Below are 26,647 nucleotides of genomic sequence, written 5' to 3'. Positions count from 1 at the left end.
GGTTGCATTTCTCCAGCCCCATCCCTCAGCTGTTTACTGAAACTGTGGCGGGGAGAACACTTTGCCAATGTTTCAATTAAGGATTGACGCTTTAAACACCTTCAATAGTGTAATAGTGTGTGAGTTACTTTTGTGCCATGAATATCAAGCAAAACTTCCCAGTAAACATGAAATAAAGAAAGCCATCCAAAAACTGAAAAAGGGGAAAGCACCATGACCTAAAGGAACACCTCCAGAAGCCGTCAGACTCCGAGAAAGCAACCGAAGTGCTGAACCAACTCCTGGGACAGATTTGGATAAAGAAAAAGTGCCAAGCAGATGAATGTGTCGATGAAGAACTTCATATGAAGTAGAAGGAATGTATAATTATGTAAAATATTGTGTAATGAAGACCCTTGGTGGCCTTAGGCAGTTCTGCTTAACAGCTGTGGTTATAATGTAGTACCTGTGAACTCTTTCTTGCAGCGGTCTCGTACACTCTCCTCCAGATTCTCCAGCTGGTGTTTCACCTTCTCATACTCTCTCTCAGCCTGCTGGCTCTTCCTCCTACGCGCACACACACATATTGCTATATTGTAATTATTTCGCCACTATGGCCTATTTATTGCCTTACGGGAGGTAAGAATTATCCTACCTCATTTGCACACACTGTATATACCTTTTCTATTGTATTATTGACTGTATGTTTGTTTATTCCATGTGTAACTCTGTTGTTGTTTGTGTCGCACTGCTTTGCTTTATCGTGGCCAGATCGCAGTAGTAAATGAGAACTTGTTCTCAACTGGCCTACCTGGTTACGCATGCACGCGCACACGCACACACACACACACACACGTAACATTGTACATTTCTGTCAAGTGTGCATCATTCAGCTGGCTTGGCTCCGTGACACCAACTGAAGTTGTCGGCCACACATGCATGGAGAAAGGCGGTATGGTGTACTGTCCGGTATGCTGGTTGCGTAGCTTACCTGTAGCAGTAGACAGAAATGAGGATGATGAGTAGCATGGGGACGATGACTGCAGGGATGATTAAGAGAGATACCTCGTTCTTCCTCTCGTAGTGCACAGAGCCCACCACCCACTCTCCATTCCCAAACTTAATCTGAAACACACAGGTCACAGCAGGAGAGTTATCGTCAACACTGTAGATAGGAGAATGTCTTCAATACAATATTGGGAACTTTTAACATTACGTTTCCCTGACACCAAATGACTCTGAATCTATTTTGGCAGGCAGAATTTAATTACCCATCTTCAGGAAACTGCAGATAAATGAAAAGATAGCTAAGACAGATCAATGTACCTGTATCGTCCAGTGTGTGTGTGTGTGTGTGTGTGTGTGTGTGTGTGTGTGTGTGTGTGTGTGTATTCTCACAAGCAGGTCCAATGGGTCGGAGCTGGTGTCTCTGCGTCTGCGGTGACGTTTGGAGAGGGCCCGGGGCTGGCTGGATGGGGGGTCCAGGAACAGCTTGTCATCTTGTAGGGTGTTGACAAAGTAGGGGATGTCCCCCACAAACGCCTGGGCCTCCTTGGCTGTCATGGCCTTGGAGAAGCCTCGCCCCTACCATGGAAACCGTAGAGAATGGAATGATTGTATAGATCAAGATTAATAACTGCAAACAGGACTTTTTCCCAGAACATGTAACCTGAACTGGAAAACATGTAGTTGTACCCTAGTTGTACCTTCCAGTGCGTTTTGTAACGTGACAGCTGTCATGACCAGGTCAGGTTACAGGAGACCACAACCCTACAGATTATCTCTCAACCCCAACAGATGAGGAGAGATCTAGGGGTCTGAAGATGTGGGGGGTTTTATGACCCATCTCGCCCCTGGTAAATCTCAGGCCACAGACAAATTCCTTTGTCCTGTTACTATGGAGAACCAGCCTCAGAACATTAAACATGAAATAACTTTGGAACAATGGTTGCCGTCAGCCACAAGGGTGGTCATGACGATAGATGGAATATGAAAATGTATGTCATTTTTGTTTTGTTATTAAAGGTTAATAGATGACGTTATTATGAAAACAATGTAATGTGAAGAGTTTTCCTAGTATATGTTTGATGTTTATACATTGTACGTTGTATGGAAAATATCCAAATCAAAGAGAATGTTTTGGGGAATATGAAATGTTAGTTAGTTGTCTAAAATTGGATTTGAATAAAATCTAGACCTTGCCTCATTAACGTGGTATGCCCAGAGAATTGCCCTAAAGGCGGTTACGCCCACTTCTGACCCAAGGGTATAAAACCTTTAAGTAAAGATTTCACAGAGGAGACTACGTGATCCAAGCTGCAGCAAGGTCTAAAAAGTCAACGAACCCAGAACACAACGCAAGTTTGAAGACAAAAAAACCTTTTCTACCCAAGCTACGGATGAGTAGCTGTGTCTAAGCGGGTGAATTCTAGTCAAACCACCTAGCCTCCATCTCCCATCGAATCGTGGGATCTAAAGGGTTCCATTCCTATGCTGTGAGTTCTGAGCTACAGAGCTGTCTGTCCTCAGAAGACCCCTTCCAGAGCAAAGGGTGAGGGAACAGACTCCTAAGTCCAAAAGGACACTGACATCGGGAGGATGATCAGGGAGGTGCGCCGGAGTAGTGCGTCATCGAACAGCTGAACGGTCCATGCAGAGAATCCTCGGAGATCATCTCCACGTAATGACATCATTATATTCTGACGCATAAGTGCGGCAGTTTGTGGCAAGGCTAGGGTTAGAATAAGCATAGCTGACAAATTTACCCAAATGTATATTTCTCTTGTGTACTTTCTTTTTTCTCTCTCTTTTGAAATCCCCATTGTGGGTAACACGTGCCATAGTGTGTTGGCCCGTTATACTAAGTTCTAATCAATAGCCTATAATGTGTTTTGTCTATGTGTATCTTTTATCATAATTTTAGCTTTATAGTAAATAAATATTCAACTAAGATTTTTGTGGTACGAACTCATTGGTGAGACCCGAGTCCGTGCAGATTCACGGGCTATACGACGTTCAGAACGAGATTGGTAGAGGCAACTGGTTAATTAGCGGCTGTTGTAAAATCGATATTCTGATATTCTTTGAGTTAATTTGGGAAATAGAAACTCAATAAAAACTAGTTTTCCCATGGTGCCCCAGGTTAATGAGTTAATAATTGCTTGGTTCAGTTAATCACGCAATTAGAAACTTTAATCATTCGATGAACAACAGTCGTCATTAACTAATACAATGTCACGACACAGCCTTACTCTAAAAAGGATTCAATTGGGTATTTTTCCTCATCAATCTACACCATATACCCCATATCACATTTACATAAGTATTCAGACCCTTTACTCAGTACTTTGTTGAAGCACCATTGGCAGTGATTACAGCCTTGAGTCTTCTTGGTTATGACGCTATAAGCTTGGCACACCTGTATTTGGGAAGTTTCTCCCATTCTTCTCTGCAGATCCTCTCAAGATTTGTCAGGTTGGATGGGGAGTGTCGCTGCACAGTTATTTTCTGGTCTCTCCAGAGATACTAGATTGGGTTCAAGTCCGGGCTCTGGCTGGGCCATTTAAGGACATTCAGTGTCCCGAAGCCACTCCAGCGTTGTCCTGGCTGTGCGCTTAGGGTCGTTGTCCCGTTGGAAGGTGAACCTTCACCCTAGTCTGAGGTCCTGAGCACTCTGGAGCAGGTTTTCATCAAGGATCGCTCTGTACCTGACTAGTCTCCCAGTTCCCTGCCATGGAAAAACATCCCCATAGCATGATGCTGCCACCACCACGCTTCACCGTAGGGATGGTGCCGTGGTTCCTCCAGAGGTGACGCTTGGCATTCAGGCCAAAGAGTTCAATCTTGGTTTCATCAGACCAGATAATCTTATTTCTCATGGTCTGAGTGTCCTTTAGGTGCCTTTTGTCAAACTCCAAGCGGGCTGTCATGTGCCTTTAAATGAGGAGTGGCTTCCGTCTGGCCACTCTACCATAAAGGCCTGATTGGTGGAGTACTGCAGAGATGGTTGTCCTTCTGGAAAGTTCTCCCATCTCCACAGAGGAACTCTGGAGCTCTTTCAGAGTATCCATTGGGTTCTTGGTCACCTCCATGACCAAGGCCATTCTCCCCCGACTGCTTAGTTTGACCGGATGGCCAGATCTAGGAAAGATCTTGGTGGTTACAAACTTTTCCATTTAAGTATGATGGAATGCTGCAGACATTTTTTGGTACCCTTCCCCAGATCTGTGCCTTGACACAATCCTGTCTCAGAGCTCTACGGACAATTCTTTCTACTTCATGGCTTGGTTTTTGCTCTGACATGCACTGTCAACTGTGGGACCTTATATAGACAGGTGTGTGCCTTTCCAAATCATGTCCAATCAATTGAATTTACCACAGATGAACTCTAAATCAACTTGTAGAAACATCTCAAGGATGATCAATGGAAACAGGATACACCTGAGCTCAATTTCGAGTCTTATAGCAAAGGGTCTGAATACGTATGTAAATAAGGTACCTGTTTTTACTTTGTCATTATGAGGTATTGCGTGTAGATTGATGAGGCAAATAATTAATTTAATCCATTTTAAAACAAGGCTGTAACGTTACAAAATGTTGAAAAAGTAAAGGGGTCTGAATACTTTCTGAATGCACTGTATACCAGGTCAGCTCACATGGGCCAGGAAAAAAACTCCTGGCCCAAATCAAAACACAGTCTTTTCATTTCCTCATTTCGAGTGCAACATACTCACAGTGACGATGATGATGGAGGTCTCAGTGATGATCTTCTTGGTGAGGGGGTTGAAGGCAGGGTTGGGGTGGTAGTCGAAGGGCTTGAGCTCCCTCACCCAGTTGTCCAGCTGGATGAAGGTCCTGAACACCTGGGTCTCAGAGGACCTGTTGACGGCAGGGGACAGGAACCGGAGAACCGTGTCGTTCTTATTCAGAGCCTCCTGGAGGTACTGGGGGACGATGAGAGGAGCAGGAGAGGAGGAGAGGTGAGACCCACAGAATTAAAAAGATGCCATGTGCTTATTTTGTTTAGGGTGAGACCGCCCTGGATTCCATACTGTTCCTGTACATATACAGAGGTGAAAAACAACATAATGGCTATAGTCTTTAACCATCACACTATGCTCATTCCAAGACACATACATTTTAGAACCACTATGGGCCTACATTAAATGTTGAGCTTGAATTTGTATTGATTCAGGATCTGTCAAAGCAGCAGCTACTCTTCCTGGGGTCCAGCAACATGAAGGGTAGTTGTATCCAGTTCAGAGCGGCCAGAATATACCGAATACTACCATGGAAAGATTGTGATTTCAACCACACGAGGTCTTTAATAAGTCAACTTTACCAGCCACCAGTTTGTGGGGCTTCCCCTAAGACCCCAGCCTCAAGTCCCTGCCACCCAGGGAGAGAGAGAGAGGAGCAGAACAGATCAAAGCTGCTTAACCACATCATCAGCTGGAACCTTAATTCCTCTATTCAATATAGCCTCTAAATGAAATGCATAAAATTGCTGCTTATCCCGCCCAAGGCATCAGGGGGCAGGAGTCTGCGTCTGCAAAGCCCCTACAGTAGCTCTGGGTGGACTGTGTGACATTAAGTCAAACTCGCTTGATTATTTCTGGAGGAATCAGAGCTTTTTTTGATGCAATCTTCCAGGTTTAAGGAATTATGGTCTATAATGAGGCAGTAATGCAGGCCTATGGCATCTTTCTTCCTGATCACTGAAAGTTAGTTTATGGGGAGTATTTAACCGTCCATATGTGGTTGCGACAGAGGGGTGGTTTAGGATTTAGATTTAGGGCTGAGCTGGAGTGACTGAGGTTTGATTGACATATAACCTGATACACTGCCAGCGGTGGAGAGATAGGGAAACAGAGAGGCAGAGAAAGAGAACGAGAGAGAAAGAGAGAGATGAATCCATACCTCAGTAGGAGTCATGCCGGACCACTCGTCTGCCGAGGCCTGGACCCTCATAATGGCGTTCTGGATGAGGTCAAACCCGGATCCTGTCACCACGATGGTCCTTCCACCACTGAAACAACATCACCGGAAACAAAGGGGCGAAATGAATGGTTTCAACCCACGGAGGGTATCACATTCACATTTCATCCAACAGAAGAGATATCACATTAAATCCATTTTATCTCATTTCTACCAGCATTCCTGTGTAACCAGAGGAGAAAAACTCGAGACCACCTTTACCCCAGACACAGAGACGAGTACAAAGCTCTCCCTCGACCTCCATTTGGCAAATCTGACCATAATTCTATCCTCCTGATTCCTGCTTACAAGCAAAAACTAAAACAGGAAGTACCAGTGACTCGGTCAATACGGAAGTGGTCAGATGACGCAGATGCTATACTACAGGACTGTTTTGCTAGCACAGACTGGAATATGTTCCGGGATTCATCCAATGGCATTGAGGAATCCACCACCTCAGTCACCGGCTTAATCAACTCTCTCTTCATCAGCACTCATCAATAAGTGCATCGACGATGTCGTCTCCAAAGTGACCGTACCATTGCAACCAGAAGCCATGGATTATAGGCAACATCCGCACCGAGCTAAAGGCTATAGCTACCTCTTTCAAGGAGCGGGACACTAAAACGGACACATATAATAAATCCTGCTGTGGCAAACAGGCAAAGCGTTAATACAGGACTAAGACTGAATCCTACTACACCGGCTCAGACTCTTGTCGGATGTTGCAGGGCTTGAAAAATATAATAAAGGGAAACCCAGCCGCGAGCTGCCCAGTGACGCGAGCCTACCAGACGAGCTAAATGCCTTTTATGCTTGCTTCGAGGCAAGCAACACTGAAGCATGCATGAGAGCACCAGCTGTTCCGGGCGACTGTGTGATCACGCTCTCCGTAGCCGATGTGAGCAAGACCTTTAAACAGGTCAACATTCAAAAGGTGTGGGGCCAGACAAATTACCAGGATGTGTACTCAAAGCATGCACGGACCAACTGGCAAGTGTCTTCATTGACATTTTCAAACTCTCCCTGATCGAGTCTGTAATACCTACATGTTTCAAATAGACCATCATAGTCCCTGTGCCTGATCACCGACAACGATGAGACAGCCTATAGGGAGGAAGTCAAAGAATTGGCAGTTTGGTGCCAAGACAACAACCTCTCCCTCAATGTGAGAATAACAAAAGAGATGATCATTGCCTATAGGAAAAGGCGGGCCAAACAGACCCCCATTAACATCGACGAAGCTGAAGTGGAGCGGGTCGAGAGTTTCAAGTTCCTTGGTGTCCACAACGAACTATCATGGACAAAACACACCAAGACAGTTGTGAAGAGGGCACGACAACACCTTTTCCCCCCCAGGAGACTGAAAAGATTTGGCATGGGTCCCCAGATCCTCAGAAAGTTCTACAGCTACACTGCCTGGTATGGCAACTGCTCGGCATCTGACCGTAAGTTGCTACAGAGGGTACATCACTGGGGCCAAGCTTTCTGACATCCCAGACCTCTATACCAGGTGTTGTCAGAGGAAGGCCCAAAAAATTGTCAAAGACTCCAGTCACCCAAGTCATAGACTGTTCTCTCTGTTACCGCACGGCAAGCAGTACCAAGTCTTTGACCGAAAGGCTCCTTAACAGCTTCTACCCCCAAGCTATAACACAACTGAACAATTAATGAAATTGCCACCCGGACTATTAATATTGTTTTTACACTGCTGCTACTCGCTGATATTATCTACACATCGTCACTTTACAAATGACCTCAATTAATCTGTACCCCCTGTATAGCGCCTCATTGTTGTTATTGTTATGTCATTTTCTTGTGTTACTTGTTATTATTTAAAAAAAATTGTCAATATTTTCTTAACTCTATTTCTTGAACTGCATTGTTGGTTAAGGGCGTGTAAGCAAGAATTTCATGGTAAGGTCTACACATTTAACCATCCATATGTGGTGGAAGGACCATCGGAGGATGGGACAAATTCTGACTTGACATTGATTTGATTTGACATTGATGCTACAAACTGTTGTCAGGAGAGGGAGCCAGGTGTGTTGGAAATTGAATGCCATTAAACTACACTAGGGAAGCTTTCATTGTCTTACGACAGGTGGCATCATTCTAACGCATCACGTCTCAGTGCAGATGGAGTTGTCTTGCTAGTTGATGTGAGACAAAGTGGACGCCTCTATAATAGCTTCTTGTCTCTAGAGGTCTGATACTCACCACACAAAGCTTCCCTTGGGGTGGTGGTCCAGGATAGTGGGGTTCTCCCAGAACTGGAAGGCTGTGGGGACGGCCGTGGTGGTGCTCTTCCCATACTTTACCGTGACCATGAGCAGGTCAGAGGGGACCTTGTCTGCCCGGTACTCTCCCATCCTGCAGGTGATGTTCGCACCGAAAGTCTCCCTGCAGACAAGGACACAGCCAGGGACATAGTCAGCCAGGGACACAGACCACTCAGAACTAGGGGTCAACAGGGGTTACAGGAGACTAACATGGCAGAACCATGACAGCTAGGTAATTACTGGGCTTTCTTGTTAAAGAAAATCATGGCCAAGAAGGTCTTTTTCATGAAGGTCTTTTTCAATACATCAACCCTGCTTGCTAGATCTGTACACACTTTCCCAGGATGCAGCAGTACTTACACAGCGCACACCACCCCGCCGACGGTGACGCTGACGTCCTCCCTGGTGGCTGTGTCCAGGTTGGAGCCAGAGATGGTGATGACCATGCCCCCGGCCTTGGAGCCCTTGTCGGGGTGAACCGAGCTGGCTATGGGGTCCTGGAGGATCATGTAAGAAAACACGCCCTGTCATCCTATTCATGTCTCATTTCTTCCCCTCACAAGGCTTTCAAAACGCACACACACACACACACACACACACACACACACACACCCCCACACACACACACACACACACACACACACCCAACCCCACACGCATTTCCTTCAATTTGCTGAGTAAACAGTTAGGCGGAGCGGTCCCCTGTGGGGAAGCTTTAGCCGTGTGAGATATAAAGAAAGACAGTCAAATTGCTCCAGCGTACCCTGTTAAGGCACCAGAGGAAATGGAAGCGGCGTATCGCACATTCTAAAATAATACACACAACTATAATATACAAAACTCAATTTCGTCTTATCGTTCTGGGCATTACCTGCCAGTGTAATGTGGCAGTAGCGGAGTAGCTTATTCACAGAACATTATTACACTTAAATGTCATGCCCTTCATGCGTACTGATAAAGGGGCTCTTTAATACAGCGTCTGCATAGCTGGGAAATTGAAAATAAAACAATGGCGATAACATAACCAAATCGGGTAGACACTTCATGAGTCCGCCCTCCCATCCAGAAGTGTAGGACTGTGATTGAAGTGAAGACATGCGGTAGGTTAGCTACCCGGTATGTGAAGAAAACGGAGGACGTTCCTCTCTTCCCTCCCTCCAGCTCCACCTCCACCGGCCCCCAGTTGGTGCTCAGCGGGTCCAAGGGGCCGATCTCGCACACCACACTAGAGACCCGGGAGGAAGGAAGACATTTGAGGGCTCGTGTACATTTGGGTAGCCCACAGTATACGACAGAACACACAACGCGCCACGGTACAACCACTTCTGTCGCCCATCTACACACACTCAGAGGCTGCGGGTGTGTCCCGTGGAGCGCTGGTCTAAAGCAGTGCACTATAAAGGGAATAGGGGGCCATTTGGTGTGTTTACCTGGTGGAGACGGCGTATCGGTCCTCCTGGTGTATGCAGGGGACCCCCACCACACTGACGGCCTTGATGTCATCCTTGTGGATGCCCAGGTTGGAGCCCTTGATGGTGACAGAGATGCCCCCCTTCACGGGTCCGTAGCGAGGGATGATCTGAGAGGGGGATTGGGGAACAGGTTTAAGATGGCAGGTTTAGAGGTTACTATGCAGTACCCGGACGCTTTTGGATGAACGTGTACACAGTCGTTTGCAGAGTAGCACCTTGAAATAAGACACAAACTCGTGCAGAATGCGACCCCGCAGTCTGTGAAAGACTGTGTTCGGGACTGTAGCCCAGCCTTTAGAATTGACAATTGATCAGAGGCGCCCCTTTCGCGTGTGAGCATTCGACAGCCATTGAACAGACCTCATTGTCAGTAGCTACTGGGGGATGAAATAAGACCAATCATCGAAGTGAACATCAAAATGTCTAGTCAGTCGGTGATAATCAATAGTCGATTTTGTTGCAGGTTCAAAGACAGGTGTGTTACTCACGTCAGTGATCTGTGGGTCAGGGCACTCGGTGTCCTGCGGGTCCTCTGTGGCCTGGTCAATACACAGCTTCTCATAGACGCACGACTTTCTCTTGGCGCACCACACGCAACTGTACTTAGGAGCAGCGTTCTTACACAGGCTGCAATCCTCCCGGCCCAGTGAGCAGTTATATAGGGTCACTGTGAAGGAAGAGGAGAGCTGTAGAATACTAGGGACTATTCTGTCATTTCATTTGCATGACACTGGGCCATCAGTAGTACAACGGTGGTTTTGGACTAATTCACTTAGACGATGGCAAAGAGTATGTCGGTAAATGTGTCAATGTATTAATGTATCACTTTGCTATAAGCTTCCCCTATTGTCGTTTATGTCCACATAGTCCTTTGGGATGTTGTAAACAGCAGTGGTGTAAAGTTTATAAGTACAAATTCGTTTTTTGGGGGCATCTGTACTTTACTTCAGTGTTTATATTTTTGACAGCTTCTACTTTTACTTCACTACGTTCCTAAAGAAAATAATGTACTTTTTACTGCAATAATTTTCCCTGACACCCAAAAGTACTAGTTACATATTGAATGCTTAGCAATACAGGAAAATGGTCAAGAGAACATCCCTGGTCATCTACTGCCTCTGATCTGGCAGACTCACTAAACACACATGCTTCATTTGTAAATTATGTTATAAATTAAATAAATGATTATCAATTATTACAAAAACAAGAAAAATGTGCTGTCTGGTTTGTTTAATATAATGAATGTGAAATGATTTATGCTTTTACTTTTGATACTTAAGTATATTTAAAACCAAATACTTCTAGAGTCAAGTTACTTGAGTCATTTTCTATTAAGGCATCTTTACTTTTACGAGGACAATTGGGTACTTTTCCACCTCGGGTCAACACGGTTGCATATTTGCATGTACCACTTACCATTCAGCGTGCTGTCTATCTTCCTGCCCGTCTCTTTGTCCTTCACGTAGAACAGAACGTTGGTTTCCTGTGACTTGTCGAAGGAAAACTAGAGACGGGAACACAAATGACCTATTAATCCAGTGATTAATGACACATCTCCAAAATATGCCAGAGAAAAGTTCTCTTCGTGACTTATACACATCGGCAACCATTCAGAAACAGCAGAAGATGTGGGAATAAGTACCGTTTCAAAGATGTTTTCCAATCACAGAAAACGCAGTTTGAGGATATAAACAACAACAAAAACAGTGTGGTTTTTGTCCATGGGGGGGTGCTATAATATCAAACTGACTGACACAAACCAGGTAAAGTGACCATACATTACAACATCCCGACCAAGCAACACCTAATGAACCCTTCACCCCTTCAAGACAGAGTGAAGTGAAAGCTACTATTGACAAGGTGTGGGTCAATAAGCAGTACTGACGCACATTAAAACCGCTGAAACTGTAGAAAGGCCCGTCTTCAGACCTGACGTCCTCCTTCAAGCTCCTCATCAGCTCCGTGCCGATGGTGAATGTCCGGTCCTGCAGAGGAGGAGAGGGTTAGTTGTGTACATGCTCAGGAACAAAAGGGTTAGACTCAAAGTGACTATCGTCGGATTCACCACTAACTAGTGCCCAGAGTTCTTCTGAACTTCCATAGATTCTAGGAGTGTCTAAATGTAAACCTAATATAACAGCGATATCAAATATTTAAACATGTCATTTACCTGGTACACATCCAGATTGATGCCCTCGAAGCTGATGGTGGTTTTGAACCCAACAGGAATGAGCACAGGGTCAGGGTTTTCAAACTGGGGACACCTCGCTCCCTAAACAGAGACGAAAATGAAATGCCAATTTCAGAAATGAACATGTCAGAGCAATTGCATTTTTGAACTTCAGCAGACAAACTCTCATCCAGACGGATCACTTGTCAGCTCTCTGACGGATCTGTTGACATGCCATGCAAAGGCTCTAACGAACCGTAATGCATTTGAACCCGTTTAACAGAGCACCTACCTGTCTGTGTTTGATGATCTGAGGGCCCGACACTGTACCATCCACGTCCAGGCAGGTGTGGTCCTGTGTGTTCCACTGGCAGCCCCATGGACTGGCCACACACGACATACACCTAGGACACACGCCCACAGCCCGGGAGGCGCACTCAATTAAAAAAACTGTGACAGTATTCCTGTAGCTGTACCCATGTTGTTGATGGTAAACATGTCTCTCCACCTTCCAATAAACAAAGCTAATTTATCACATGCTTTTCCTCCGGGTGAAAAAACAACACAGGAAGCAGCCATGGAAGAAAACACATATGTTGGAGATGGACTTGTATTTCTTGATGAATGAAAAAGGAAACTGTAGTCATTTCCTGCAGGTTGGTAATAAAAAAAAAGGTCAGAATGCAGGAGATGCATTCAATCCCAGTATCATGAATCACAGTTTACCCACAGGAGCAGAACCCTTCACCTTGTTCACATGCTGCTATTCCTTTCCATCAAAGTTGTCAGCACAATGAGCCCAGAGAGTGAGGTAGAGAGAGTGGAATAGAGAGAGTGGGGTAGAGAGAGTGGAATAGAGAGAGTGGGGTAGAGAGAGTGGAATAGAGAGAGTGGAGTACAGAGAGTGAGGTAGAGAGAGTGAGGTAGAGAGAGTGGAATAGAGAGAGTGGAGTACAGAGAGTGAAGTAGAGAGAGTGGAATAGAGAGAGTGGAGTACAGAGAGTGACGCAGAGAGAGTGAGGTAGAGAGAGTGGAATAGAGAGAGTGGAGTACAGAGTGGGGTAGAGAGAGTGGAATAGAGAGAGTGGAGTACAGAGAGTGAAGTAGAGAGTGGAATAGAGAGAGTGGAGTACAGAGAGTGACGTAGAGAGAGTGAGGTAGAGAGAGTGGGGTAGAGAGAGTGGGGTAGAGAGAGTGGAGTACAGAGAGTGGGGTAGAGAGAGTGGAATAGAGAGATTGGAGTACAGAGAGTGGGGTAGAGAGAGTGAAATAGAGAGAGTGGAGTACAGAGAGTGACGTAGAGAGAGTGAGGTAGAGAGAGTGGGGTAGAGAGAGTGGGGTAGAGACAGTGGAGTACAGAGAGTGGGGTAGAGAGAATGGAATAGAGAGAGTGGAGTACAGAGAGTGGGGTAGAGAGAGTGGAATAGAGAGAGTGGAGTACAGAGAGTGACGTAGAGAGAGTGAGGTAGAGAGAGTGGGGTAGAGAGAGTGGAGTAGAGAGAGTGAGGTAGAGAGAGTGGAATAGAGAGAGTGGAGTACAGAGAGTGGGGTAGAGAGAGTGGAATAGAGAGAGTGCAGTACAGAGAGTGGGGTAGAGAGTGTGGAATAGAGAGAGTGGAGTACAGAGAGTGGGGTAGAGAGAGTGGAATAGAGAGAGTGGAGTACAGAGAGTGAAGTAGAGAGAGTGGAATAGAGAGAGTGGAGTACAGAAAGTGACGTAGAGAGAGTGAGGTAGAGAGAGTGGGGTAGAGAGAGTGGGGTAGAGAGAGAGGAGTACAGAGAGTGGGGTAGAGAGAGTGGAATAGAGAGAGTGGAGTACAGAGAGTGGGGTAGAGAGAGTGGAATAGAGAGAGTGGAGTACAGAGAGTGACGTAGAGAGAGTGAGGTAGAGAGAGTGGGGTAGAGAGAGTGGAGTACAGATAGTGGGGTAGAGGGAATGGAATAGAGAGAGTGGAGTACAGAGAGTGGGGTAGAGAGAGTGGAATAGAGAGAGTGGAGTACAGAGAGTGACGTAGAGAGAGTGAGGTAGAGAGAGTGGGGTAGAGAGAGTGGAGTACAGAGAGTGGGGTAGAGAGAGTGGAATAGAGAGAGTAGATTAAAGAGAGTGAGGTAGAGAGAGTGGAATAGAGAGAGTGGAGTACAGAGAGTGAGGTAGAGAGAGTGGGGTAGAGAGAGTGGAGTACAGAGAGTGGGGTAGAGAGAGTGGGGTAGAGAGAGTGCAGTACAGAGAGTGAGGTAGAGAGAGTGGGGTAGAGAGAGTGCAGTACAGAGAGTGGGGTACAGAGAGAGTGCAGTACAGAGAGTGGGGTAGAGAGAGTGCAGTACAGCGAGTGAGGTAGAGAGAGTGGGGTAGAGAGAGTGCAGTACAGAAAGTGGGGTAGAGAGAGTGCAGTACAAAGAGTGGGGTAGAGAGAGTGGGGTAGAGAGAGTGCAGTACAGAGAGTGACGTAGAGAGAGTGGGGTAGAGAGAGTGGAATAGAGAGAGTGGAGTACAGAGAGTGAAGTAGAGAGAGTGGAATAGAGAGAGTGGAGAACAGAGAGTGAGGTAGAGAGAGTGGAATAGAGAGAGTGGAGTACAAAGAGTGGGGTAGAGAGAGTGGAATAGAGAGAGTGGAGTACAGAGAGTGACGTAGAGAGAGTGAGGTAGAGAGAGTGGGGTAGAGAGAGTGGAATAGAGAGAGTGGAGTACAGAGAGTGAGGTAGAGAGAGTGGAATAGAGAGAGTGGAGTACAGAGAGTGGGGTAGAGAGAGTGGGGTAGAGAGAGTGCAGTACAGAGAGTGAGGTAGAGAGAGTGGGGTAGAGAGAGTGCAGTACAGAGAGTGGGGTAGAGAGAGTGCAGTACAGAGAGTGGGGTAGAGAGAGTGCAGTACAGAGAGTGAGGTAGAGAGAGTGGGGTAGAGAGAGTGCAGTACAGAGAGTGGGGTAGAGAGAGTGCAGTACAAAGAGTGGGGTAAAGAGAGTGGGGTAGAGAGAGTGCAGTACAGAGAGTGGTGAAGAGAGCGTGCAGTACAGAGAGTGAGGTAGAGAGATTGGGGTAGAGAGAGTGCAGTACAGAGAGTGGGGTAGAGAGAGTGCAGTACAGAGAGTGAGGTAGAGAGAGTGGGGTAGAGAGAGTGCAGTACAGAGAGTGGGGTAGAGAGAGTGGGGTAGAGAGAGTGCAGTACAGAGAGTGGGGTAGAGAGAGTGGAGTACAGAGAGTGGGGTAGAGAGAGTGGAATAGAGAGAGTGCAGTACAGAGAGTGACGTAGAGAGAGTGGGGTAGAGAGAGTGGAATAGAGAGAGTGGAGTACAGAGAGTGAAGTAGAGAGAGTGGAATAGAGAGAGTGGAGAACAGAGAGTGAGGTAGAGAGAGTGGAATAGAGAGAGTGGAGTACAAAGAGTGGGGTAGAGAGAGTGGAATAGAGAGAGTGGAGTACAGAGAGTGACGTAGAGAGAGTGAGGTAGAGAGAGTGGGGTAGAGAGAGTGGAATAGAGAGAGTGGAGTACAGAGAGTGAGGTAGAGAGAGTGGAATAGAGAGAGTGGAGTACAGAGAGTGGGGTAGAGAGAGTGGGGTAGAGAGAGTGCAGTACAGAGAGTGAGGTAGAGAGAGTGGGGTAGAGAGAGTGCAGTACAGAGAGTGGGGTAGAGAGAGTGCAGTACAGAGAGTGGGGTAGAGAGAGTGCAGTACAGAGAGTGAGGTAGAGAGAGTGGGGTAGAGAGAGTGCAGTACAGAGAGTGGGGTAGAGAGAGTGCAGTACAAAGAGTGGGGTAAAGAGAGTGGGGTAGAGAGAGTGCAGTACAGAGAGTGGTGAAGAGAGCGTGCAGTACAGAGAGTGAGGTAGAGAGATTGGGGTAGAGAGAGTGCAGTACAGAGAGTGGGGTAGAGAGAGTGCAGTACAGAGAGTGAGGTAGAGAGAGTGGGGTAGAGAGAGTGCAGTACAGAGAGTGGGGTAGAGAGAGTGGGGTAGAGAGAGTGCAGTACAGAGAGTGGGGTAGAGAGAGTGGAGTACAGAGAGTGGGGTAGAGAGAGTGGAATAGAGAGAGTGGAGTACAGAGAGTGACGTAGAGAGAGTGGGGTAGAGAGAGTGGAGTACAGAGAGTGGGGTAGAGAGAGTGGGGTAGAGAGAGTGCAGTACAGAGAGTGAGGTAGAGAGAGTGGGGTAGAGAGAGTGCAGTACAGAGAGTGGGGTACAGAGAGAGTGCAGTACAGAGAGTGGGGTAGAGAGAGTGCAGTACAGCGAGTGAGGTAGAGAGAGTGGGGTAGAGAGAGTGCAGTACAGAGAGTGGGGTAGAGAGAGTGCAGTACAAAGAGTGGGGTAGAGAGAGTGGGGTAGAGAGAGTGCAGTACAGAGAGTGACGTAGAGAGAGTGGGGTAGAGAGAGTGGAATAGAGAGAGTGGAGTACAGAGAGTGAAGTAGAGAGAGTGGAATAGAGAGAGTGGAGAACAGAGAGTGAGGTAGAGAGAGTGGAATAGAGAGAGTGGAGTACAAAGAGTGGGGTAGAGAGAGTGGAATAGAGAGAGTGGAGTACAGAGAGTGACGTAGAGAGAGTGAGGTAGAGAGAGTGGGGTAGAGAGAGTGGAATAGAGAGAGTGGAGTACAGAGAGTGACGTAGAGAGAGTGAGGTAGAGAGAGTGGGGTAGAGAGAGTGGAATAGAGAGAGTGGAGTACAGAGAGTGAGGTAGAGAGAGTGGAATAGAGAGAGTGGAGTACAGAGAGTGGGGTAGAGAGAGTGCAGTACAGAGAGTGGGGTACAGAGAGAGTGCAGTACAGAGAGTGGGGTAGAGAGAGTGCAGTACAGCGAGTGAGGTAGAGAGAGTGGGGTAGAGAGAGTGCAGTACAGAGAGTGGGGTAGAGAGAGTGCAGTACAAAGAGTGGGGTAGAGAGAGTGGGGTAGAGAGAGTGCAGTACAGAGAGTGACGTAGAGAGAGTGGGGTAGAGAGAGTGGAATAGAGAGAGTGGAGTACAGAGAGTGAAGTAGAGAGAGTGGAATAGAGAGAGTGGAGAACAGAGAGTGAGGTAGAGAGAGTGGAATAGAGAGAGTGGAGTACAGAGAGTGGGGTAGAGAGAGTGGGGTAGAGAGAGTGCAGTACAGAGAGTGAGGTAGAGAGAGTGGGGTAGAGAGAGTGCAGTACAGAGAGTGGGGTAGAGAGAGTGCAGTACAGAGAGTGGGGTAGAGAGAGTGCAGTACAGAGAGTGAGGTAGAGAGAGTGGGGTAGAGAGAGTGCAGTACAGAGAGTGGGGTAGAGAGAGTGCAGTACAGAGAGTGAGGTAGAGAGAGTGGGGTAGAGAGAGTGCAGTACAGAGAGTGGGGTAGAGAGAGTGCAGTACAAAGAGTGGGGTAGAGAGAGTGCAGTACAGAGAGTGGTGAAGAGAGAGTGCAGTACAGAGAGTGAGGTAGAGAGATTGGGGTAGAGAGAGTGCAGTACAGAGAGTGGGGTAGAGAGAGTGCAGTACAGAGAGTGAGGTAGAGAGAGTGGGGTAGAGAGAGTGCAGTACAGAGAGTGGGGTAGAGAGAGTGGGGTAGAGAGAGTGCAGTACAGAGAGTGGGGTAGAGAGAGTGGGGTAGAGAGAGTGCAGTACAGAGAGTGGAGTAGAGAGAGTGGAGTAGAGAGAGTGGGGTAGAGAGAGTACAGTACAGAGAGTGAAGTACAGAGAGTGGGGTAGAGAGAGTGGGGGAGAGAGTGTAGGGTAGAGAGAGTGGGGTACAGAGAGTGGGGTAGAGAGAGTGGAGTAGAGAGAGTGGGGTAGAGAGAGTGGGGTAGAGAGAGTGCAGTACAGAGAGTGGGTAGAGTGAGTGGAGTACAGAGAGTGGAGTACAGAGAGTGAGGTACAGAGAGTGAGGTAGAGAGAGTGGAATAGAGAGAGTGCAGTACAAAGACTGGGGTAGAGAGAGTGGGTTAGAGAGAGTGGAGTACAGAGAGTGAAGTAGAGAGAGTGGAATAGAGAGAGTGGAGTACAGAGAGTGACGTAGAGAGAGTGAGGTAGAGAGAGTGGAATAGAGAGAGTGGAGTACAGAGAGTGGGGTAGAGAGAGTGGAATAGAGAGAGTGGAGTACAGAGAGTGACGTAGAGAGAGTGAGGTAGAGAGAGTGGGGTAGAGAGAGTGGGGTAGAGACAGTGGAGTACAGAGAGTGGGGTAGAGAGAGTGGAATAGAGAGAGTGGAGTACAGAGAGTGAAGTAGAGAGTGGAATAGAGAGAGTGGAGTACAGAGAGTGACGTAGAGAGAGTGAGGTAGAGAGAGTGGGGTAGAGAGAGTGGAGTACAGAGAGTGGGGTAGAGAGAGTGGAATAGAGAGATTGGAGTACAGAGAGTGGGGTAGAGAGAGTGAAATAGAGAGAGTGGAGTACAGAGAGTGACGTAGAGAGAGTGAGGTAGAGAGAGTGGGGTAGAGAGAGTGGGGTAGAGACAGTGGAGTACAGAGAGTGGGGTAGAGAGAATGGAATAGAGAGAGTGGAGTACAGAGAGTGGGGTAGAGAGAGTGGAATAGAGAGAGTGGAGTACAGAGAGTGTCGTAGAGAGAGTGAGGTAGAGAGAGTGGGGTAGAGAGAGTGGAGTAGAGAGAGTGAGGTAGAGAGAGTGGAATAGAGAGAGTGGAGTACAGAGAGTGGGGTAGAGAGAGTGGAATAGAGAGAGTGCAGTACAGAGAGTGGGGTAGAGAGTGTGGAATAGAGAGAGTGGAGTACAGAGAGTGGGGTAGAGAGAGTGGAATAGAGAGAGTGGAGTACAGAGAGTGAAGTAGAGAGAGTGGAATAGAGAGAGTGGAGTACAGAAAGTGACGTAGAGAGAGTGAGGTAGAGAGAGTGGGGTAGAGAGAGTGGGGTAGAGAGAGTGGAGTACAGAGAGTGGGGTAGAGAGAGTGGAATAGAGAGAGTGGAGTACAGAGAGTGACGTAGAGAGAGTGAGGTAGAGAGAGTGGGGTAGAGAGAGTGGAGTACAGAGAGTGGGGTAGAGAGAGTGGAATAGAGAGAGTGGAGTACAGAGAGTGGGGTAGAGAGAGTGGAATAGAGAGAGTGGAGTACAGAGAGTGACGTAGAGAGAGTGGGGTAGAGAGAGTGGAGTACAGAGAGTGGGGTAGAGAGAGTGGGGTAGAGAGAGTGCAGTACAGAGAGTGAGGTAGAGAGAGTGGGGTAGAGAGAGTGCAGTACAGAGAGTGGGGTACAGAGAGAGTGCAGTACAGAGAGTGGGGTAGAGAGAGTGCAGTACAGCGAGTGAGGTAGAGAGAGTGGGGTAGAGAGAGTGCAGTACAGAGAGTGGGGTAGAGAGAGTGCAGTACAAAGAGTGGGGTAGAGAGAGTGGGGTAGAGAGAGTGCAGTACAGAGAGTGACGTAGAGAGAGTGGGGTAGAGAGAGTGGAATAGAGAGAGTGGAGTACAGAGAGTGAAGTAGAGAGAGTGGAATAGAGAGAGTGGAGAACAGAGAGTGAGGTAGAGAGAGTGGAATAGAGAGAGTGGAGTACAAAGAGTGGGGTAGAGAGAGTGGAATAGAGAGTGGAGTACAGAGAGTGACGTAGAGAGAGTGAGGTAGAGAGAGTGGGGTACAGAGAGTGAGGTAGAGAGAGTGGAATAGAGAGAGTGGAGTACAGAGAGTGGGGTAGAGAGAGTGCAGTACAGAGAGTGGGGTACAGAGAGAGTGCAGTACAGAGAGTGGGGTAGAGAGAGTGCAGTACAGAGAGTGGGGGTAGAGAGAGTGCAGTACAGCGAGTGAGGTAGAGAGAGTGGGGTAGAGAGAGTGCAGTACAGAGAGTGGGGTAGAGAGAGTGCAGTACAAAGAGTGGGGTAGAGAGAGTGGGGTAGAGAGAGTGCAGTACAGAGAGTGACGTAGAGAGAGTGGGGTAGAGAGAGTGGAATAGAGAGAGTGGAGTACAGAGAGTGAAGTAGAGAGAGTGGAATAGAGAGAGTGGAGAACAGAGAGTGAGGTAGAGAGAGTGGAATAGAGAGAGTGGAGTACAGAGAGTGGGGTAGAGAGAGTGGAATAGAGAGAGTGGAGTACAGAGAGTGACGTAGAGAGAGTGGGGTAGAGAGAGTGGAGTACAGAGAGTGGGGTAGAGAGAGTGGGGTAGAGAGAGTGCAGTACAGAGAGTGAGGTAGAGAGAGTGGGGTAGAGAGAGTGCAGTACAGAGAGTGGGGTACAGAGAGAGTGCAGTACAGAGAGTGAGGTAGAAGAGAGTGGGGTAGAGAGAGTGCAGTACAGAGAGTGGGGTAGAGAGAGTGCAGTACAAAGAGTGGGGTAGAGAGAGTGGGGTAGAGAGAGTGCAGTACAGAGAGTGGTGAAGAGAGAGTGCAGTACAGAGAGTGAGGTAGAGAGATTGGGGTAGAGAGAGTGCAGTACAGAGAGTGGGGTAGAGAGAGTGCAGTACAGACTGTGAGGTAGAGAGAGTGGGGGTAGAGAGAGTGCAGTACAGAGAGTGGGGTAGAGAGAGTGGGGGTAGAGAGAGTGCGTACAGAGAGTGGGGTAGAGAGAGTGGGGTAGAGAGAGTGCAGTACAGAGAGTGGAGTAGAGAGAGTGGAGTAGAGAGAGTGGGGTAGAGAGAGTACAGTACAGAGAGTGAAGTACAGAGAGTGGGGTAGAGAGAGTGGGGGAGAGAGTGTAGGGTAGAGAGAGTGGGGTACAGAGAGTGGGGTAGAGAGAGTGGAGTAGAGAGAGTGGGGTAGAGAGAGTGGGGTAGAGAGAGTGCAGTACAGAGAGTGGGGTAGAGTGAGTGGAGTACAGAGAGTGGAGTACAGAGAGTGAGGTACAGAGAGTGGGATAGAGAGAGTGCAGTACAAAGACTGGGGTAGAGAGAGTGGGTTAGAGAGAGTGGAGTACAGAGAGTGAAGTAGAGAGAGTGGAATAGAGAGAGTGGAGTACAGAGAGTGACGTAGAGAGAGTGAGGTAGAGAGAGTGGAATAGAGAGAGTGGAGTACAGAGAGTGGGGTAGAGAGAGTGGAATAGAGAGAGTGGAGTACAGAGAGTGACGTAGAGAGAGTGAGGTAGAGAGATTGGGGTAGAGAGAGTGGGGTAGAGACAGTGGAGTACAGAGAGTGGGGTAGAGAGAGTGGAATAGAGAGAGTGGAGTACAGAGAGTGAAGTAGAGAGTGGAATAGAGAGAGTGGAGTACAGAGAGTGACGTAGAGAGAGTGAGGTAGAGAGAGTGGGGTAGAGAGAGTGGGGTAGAGAGAGTGGAGTACAGAGAGTGGGGTAGAGAGAGTGGAATAGAGAGATTGGAGTACAGAGAGTGGGGTAGAGAGAGTGAAATAGAGAGAGTGGAGTACAGAGAGTGACGTAGAGAGAGTGAGGTAGAGAGAGTGGGGTAGAGAGAGTGGGGTAGAGACAGTGGAGTACAGAGAGTGGGGTAGAGAGAATGGAATAGAGAGAGTGGAGTACAGAGAGTGGGGTAGAGAGAGTGGAATAGAGAGAGTGGAGTACAGAGAGTGACGTAGAGAGAGTGAGGTAGAGAGAGTGGGGTAGAGAGAGTGGAGTAGAGAGAGTGAGGTAGAGAGAGTGGAATAGAGAGAGTGGAGTACAGAGAGTGGGGTAGAGAGAGTGGGAATAGAGAGAGTGCAGTACAGAGAGTGGGGTAGAGAGTGTGGAATAGAGAGAGTGGAGTACAGAGAGTGGGGTAGAGAGAGTGGAATAGAGAGAGTGGAGTACAGAGAGTGAAGTAGAGAGAGTGGAATAGAGAGAGTGGAGTACAGAAAGTGATGTAGAGAGAGTGAGGTAGAGAGAGTGGGGTAGAGAGAGTGGGGTAGAGAGAGTGGAGTACAGAGAGTGGGGTAGAGAGAGTGGAATAGAGAGAGTGGAGTACAGAGAGTGGGGTAGAGAGAGTGGAATAGAGAGAGTGGAGTACAGAAAGTGATGTAGAGAGAGTGAGGTAGAGAGAGTGGGGTAGAGAGAGTGGGGTAGAGAGAGTGGAGTACAAAGAGTGGGTAGAGAGAGTGGGGTAGAGAGAGTGCAGTACAGAGAGTGACGTAGAGAGAGTGGGGTAGAGAGAGTGGAATAGAGAGAGTGGAGTACAGAGAGTGAAGTAGAGAGAGTGGAATAGAGAGAGTGGAGAACAGAGAGTGAGGTAGAGAGAGTGGAATAGAGAGAGTGGAGTACAAAGAGTGGGGTAGAGAGAGTGGAATAGAGAGAGTGGAGTAACAGAGAGTGACGTAGAGAGAGTGAGGTAGAGAGAGTGGGGTACACGAGAGTGAGGTAGAGAGAGTGGAATAGAGAGAGTGGAGTACAGAGAGTGGGGTAGAGAGAGTGCAGTACAGAGAGTGGGGTACAGAGAGAGTGCAGTACAGAGAGTGGGGTAGAGAGAGAGTGCAGTACAGAGAGTGGGGTAGAGAGAGTGCAGACATGCGAGTGGGTAGAGAGAGTGGGAGAAGAGTGCAGTAGAGAGTGGGTAGAGAGAGTGCAGTACAAAGAGTGGGGTAGAGAGAGTGCATACAGAGATGACGTAGAGAGAGTGGGGTAGAGAGAGTGGATAGAGAGAGTGGAGTACAGAGAGTGAAGTAGAGAGAGTGGAATAGAGAGAGTGGAGAACAGAGAGTGAGGTAGAGAGAGTGGAATAGAGAGAGTGGAGTACAGAGAGTGAAGTAGAGAGAGTGGAATAGAGAGAGTGGAGTACAGAAAGTGATGTAGAGAGAGTGAGGTAGAGAGAGTGGGGGTAGAGAGAGTGGGTAGAGAGAGTGGAGTACAGAGAGTGGGGTAGAGAGAGTGGAATAGAGAGGTGGAGTACAGAGAGTGGGGTAGAGAGAGTGGAATAGAGAGAGTGGAGTACAGAGAGTGACGTAGAGAGAGTGAGGTAGAGAGGTGGGGTGAGAGAGTGGAGTACAGAGAGTGGGGTAGAGAGAGTGTAATAGAGAGAGTGGATACAGAGATGGGGTAGAGAGAGTGGATAGAGAGAGTGGAGTACAGAGAGTGACGTAGAGAGAGTTGGGTAGAAGAGTGAGTACAGAGAGTGGGTAGAGAGAGTGGGGGTAGAGAGAGTGCAGTACAGAGAGTGAGGGTAGAGAGAGTGGGGTAGAGAGAGTGCAGTACAGAGAGTGGGGTACAGAGAGAGTGCAGTACAGAGAGTGGGGTAGAGAGAGTGCAGTACAGCGAGTGAGGTAGAGAGAGTGGGTAGAGAGAGTGCAGTACAGAGAGTGGGGTAGAGAGAGTGCAGTACAAAGAGTGGGGTAGAGAGAGTGGGTAGGAGAGAGTGCAGTACAGAGAGTGACGTTAGAGAGAGTGGGGTAGAGAGAGTGGAATAGAGAGAGTGGAGTACAGAGAGTGAAGTAGAGAGAGTGGAATAGAGAGAGTGGGAGAACAGAGAGTGAGGTAGAGAGAGTGGAATAGAGAGAGTGGAGTACAAAGAGTGGGGTAGAGAGAGTGGAATAGAGAGAGTGGAGTACAGAGAGTGACGTAGAGAGAGTGAGGTAGAAGAGAGTGGGGTACCAGAGTGAGGTAGAGAGAGTGGAATAGAGAGAGTGGAGTACAGAGAGTGGGGTAGAGAGAGTGCAGTACAGAGAGTGGGGTACAGAGAGAGTGCAGTACAGAGAGTGGGTAGAGAGAGAGTGCAGTACAGAGAGTGGGGTAGAGAGAGTGCAGTACAGCGGAGTGAGGTAGAGAGAGTGGGGTAGAGGAGTGCAGTACAGAGAGTGGGGTAGAGAGAGTGCAGTACAAAGAGTGGGGTAGAGAGAGTGCAGTACAGAGAGTGACGTAGAGAGAGTGGGGTAGAGAGAGTGGAATAGAGAGAGTGGAGAACAGAGAGTGAGGTAGAGAGAGTGGAATAGAGAGAGTGGAGTACAGAGAGTTGACGTAGAGAGAGTGAGGTAGAGAGAGTGGGTACAGAGAGTGAGGTAGAGAGAGTGGAAATAGAGAGGTGGAGTACAGAGAGTGGGGTAGAGAGAGTGCAGTACAGAGAGTGGGGTACAGAGAGAGTGCAGTACAGAGAGTGGGGTAGAGAGAGAGTGCAGTACAGAGAGTGGGTAGAGAGAGTGCAGTACAGCGAGTGAGTTAGAGAGAGTGGGTAGAGAGAGTGCAGTACAGAGAGTGGGGTAGAGAGAGTGCAGTACAAAGAGTGGGGTTAGAGAGAGTGCAGGTACAGAGAGTGACGTAGAGAGAGTGGGGGTAGAGAGAGTGGAATAGAGAGAGTGGAGTACAGAGAGTGAAGTAGAGAGAGTGGAATAGAGAGAGTGGAGAACAGAGAGTGAGGTTAGAGAGAGTGGAATAGAGAGAGTGGAGTACAGAGAGTGAAGTAGAGAGAGTGGAATAGAGAGAGTGGAGTACAGAAAGTGATGTAAGAGAGTGAGGTAGAGAGAGTGGGGGTAGAGAGAGTGGGGTAGAGAGAGGTGGAGTACAAGAGAGTGGGTAGAGAGAGTGGAATAGAGAGAGTGGAGTACAGAGAGTGGGGGTTAGAGAGATGGAATAGAGAGAGTGGAGTACAGAGAGTGACGTAGAGAGAGTGAGGTAGAGAGAGTGGGTAGAGAGAGTGGGATACAGAGAGTGGGTAGAGAGAGTGGAATAGAGAGAGTGGAGTGACAGAGAGTGGGGTTAGAGAGAGTGGAATAGAGAGAGTGGAGTACAGAGAGTGACGTAAGAGAGTGGGTAGAGAGGAGTGAGTACAGAGAGTGGGGGTAGAGGAGAGTGGGGTTAGAGAGAGTGCAGTACAGAGAGTGAGGTAGAGAGAGTGGGGTAGAGAGAGTGCAGTACAGAGAGTGGGGTACAGAGAGATTGCAGTACAGAGAGTGTGGTAGAGAGAGGTGCAGTACAAGCGAGTGAGGTAGAGAGAGTGGGGTAGAGAGAGTGCAGGTACAGAGAAGGGTAGAGAGAGTGCAGTACAAAGAGTGGGGTAGAGAGAGTGGGGGTAGAGAGAGTGCAGTACAGAGAGTGACGTAGAGAGAGTGGGTAGAGAGAGTGGAATAGAGAGAGTGGAGTACAGAGAGGTGAAGTTAGAGAGATTGGAATAGAGAGAGTGGAGAACAGAGAGTGAGGTAAGAGAGAGTGGGAATAGAGAGAGTGGAGTACAAAGAGTGGGGTAGAGAGAGTGAATAAGAGAGTGGAGTACAGAGAGTGAACGTAGAGAGAGTGAGGTAGAGAGAGTGGGGTATACAGAAGGTGAGGTAGAGAGAGTGGAATAGAGAGAGTGGAGTACAGAGAGTGGGGTAGAGAGAGTGCAGTACAGAGAGTGGGGTACAGAGAGAGTGCAGTACAGAGAGTGGGGTAGAGAGAGAGTGCAGTACAGAGAGTGGGGTAGAGAGAGTGCAGTACAGCGAGTGAGGTAGAGAGAGTGGGGTAGAGAGAGTGCAGTACAGAGAGTGGGGTAGAGAGATGCAGTACAAAGAGTGGGGTAGAGAGAGTGCAGTACAGAGAGTGACGTAGAGAGAGTGGGGTAGAGAGAGTGGAATAGAGAGAGTGGAGTACAGAGAGTGAGGTAGAGAGAGTGGAAAGAGAGAGTGGGAGTACAGAGAGTGGGTAGAGAGAGTGGGGTAGAGAGAGTGCAGTACAGAGAGTGAGGTAGAGAGAGTGGGTAGAGAGAGTGCAGTACAGAGAGTGGGTAGAGAGAGTGCAGTACAGAGAGTGGGGTAGAGAGAGTGCAGTACAGAGAGTGAGGGTAGAGAGAGTGGGTAGAAGAAGTGCAGTACAGAGAGTGGAGAGAGTAGCATACAGAGAGTGGAGGTAGAGAGAGTGGTAGAGAGAGTGCAGTACAGAGAGTGGGGTAGAGAGAGTGCAGTACAAAGAGTGGGGTAGAGAGAGTGGGGTAGAGAGAGTGCAGTACAGAGAGTGTGAAGAGGAGTGCAGTACGAGAGAGTATTGAGGTAGAGAGATTGGGGGTAGAGAGAGTGCAGTACAGAGAGTGGGGTAGAGAGAGTGCAGTACAGAGAGTGAGGTAGAGAGAGTGGGGTAGAGAGAGAGGAGTACGAAGAGTGGGGTAGAGAGAGTGGAGTACAGAGAGTGGGGAAGAGAGAGTGGGGTAGAGAGAGAGGAGTACAGAGAGTGGGGTAGAGAGAGTGGAATAGAGAGAGTGGAGTACAGAGAGTGGGGTAGAGAGAGTGGAATAGAGAGAGTGGAGTACAGAGAGTGACGTAGAGAGAGTGGGGTAGAGAGTGGAGTACAGAGAGTGGGGTAGAGAGAGTGGGGTAGAGAGAGTGCAGTACGAGAGTGAGGTAGAGAGAGTGGGGTAGAGAGAGTGCATACAGAGAGTGGGTACAGAGAGAGTGCAGTACAGAGAGTGGGTAGAGAGAGTGCCAGTACAGCGAGTGAGGTAGAGAGAGTGGGGTAAGAGAGTGCAGTACAGAGAGTGGGTAGAGAGAGTGCAGTACAAAAGTGGGTAGAGAGAGTGGGGTTTAGAGAGAGTGCAGTAAGAGAGTGACGTAGAGAGAGTGGGTAAGAGAGATGGAATATAGAGAGTTGAGTACAGAGAGTGAAGTAGAGAGAGTGGAATAGAGAGAGTGGGAAACAGAGAGTGAGGTAGAGAGAGTGGAATAGAGAGAGGGAGTACAAAGAGTGGTTAGAGAGAGTGGAATAGAGAGAGTGGAGTACAGAGAGTGACGTAGAGAGAGTGAGGTAGAGAGAGTGGGTACAGAGAGTGAAATAGAGAGAGTGGAGTAACAGAAGTGGGGTAGAGAGAGTGCAGTACAGAGAGTGGGTACAGAGAGAGTGCATACAGAGAGTGGGTAGAGAGAGTGGCAGTACAGAGAGTGGGGTAGAGAGAGTGCAGTACAGCGAGTGAGGTAGAGAGTGGGGTAGAGAGAGTGCAGTACAGAGAGTGGGGTAGAGAGAGTGCAGTACAAAGATGGGTAGAGAGAGTGGGGTAGAGAGAGTGCAGTACAGAGAGTGAG

The 26,647-nt window shown here is 48.2% G+C and overlaps 1 protein-coding gene across 1 annotated transcript in view; it reads right to left on the bottom strand.

Moving 5' to 3' along the window:
- Positions 1 to 26,647, bottom strand: part of plxnb2b (plexin b2b) — a gene marked incomplete in the record, with an annotated part of 190,917 nt that overhangs the window by 20,614 nt on the left and 143,656 nt on the right. Inside the window, 14 exon segments of the mRNA XM_031801151.1 lie at positions 446 to 546; positions 971 to 1,104; positions 1,378 to 1,563; positions 4,713 to 4,922; positions 5,899 to 6,007; positions 8,176 to 8,358; positions 8,598 to 8,734; positions 9,351 to 9,462; positions 9,668 to 9,816; positions 10,198 to 10,376; positions 11,126 to 11,213; positions 11,599 to 11,694; positions 11,880 to 11,981; positions 12,172 to 12,283. Coding sequence (XP_031657011.1) covers positions 446 to 546; positions 971 to 1,104; positions 1,378 to 1,563; positions 4,713 to 4,922; positions 5,899 to 6,007; positions 8,176 to 8,358; positions 8,598 to 8,734; positions 9,351 to 9,462; positions 9,668 to 9,816; positions 10,198 to 10,376; positions 11,126 to 11,213; positions 11,599 to 11,694; positions 11,880 to 11,981; positions 12,172 to 12,283 — 1,898 coding nt within the window.

Source organism: Oncorhynchus kisutch, linkage group LG22, assembly GCF_002021735.2.
Source record: "Oncorhynchus kisutch isolate 150728-3 linkage group LG22, Okis_V2, whole genome shotgun sequence".
Taxonomy (NCBI): Eukaryota; Metazoa; Chordata; class Actinopteri; order Salmoniformes; family Salmonidae; genus Oncorhynchus; species Oncorhynchus kisutch.
This window is presented reverse-complemented; position numbering and strand designations above follow the sequence as displayed.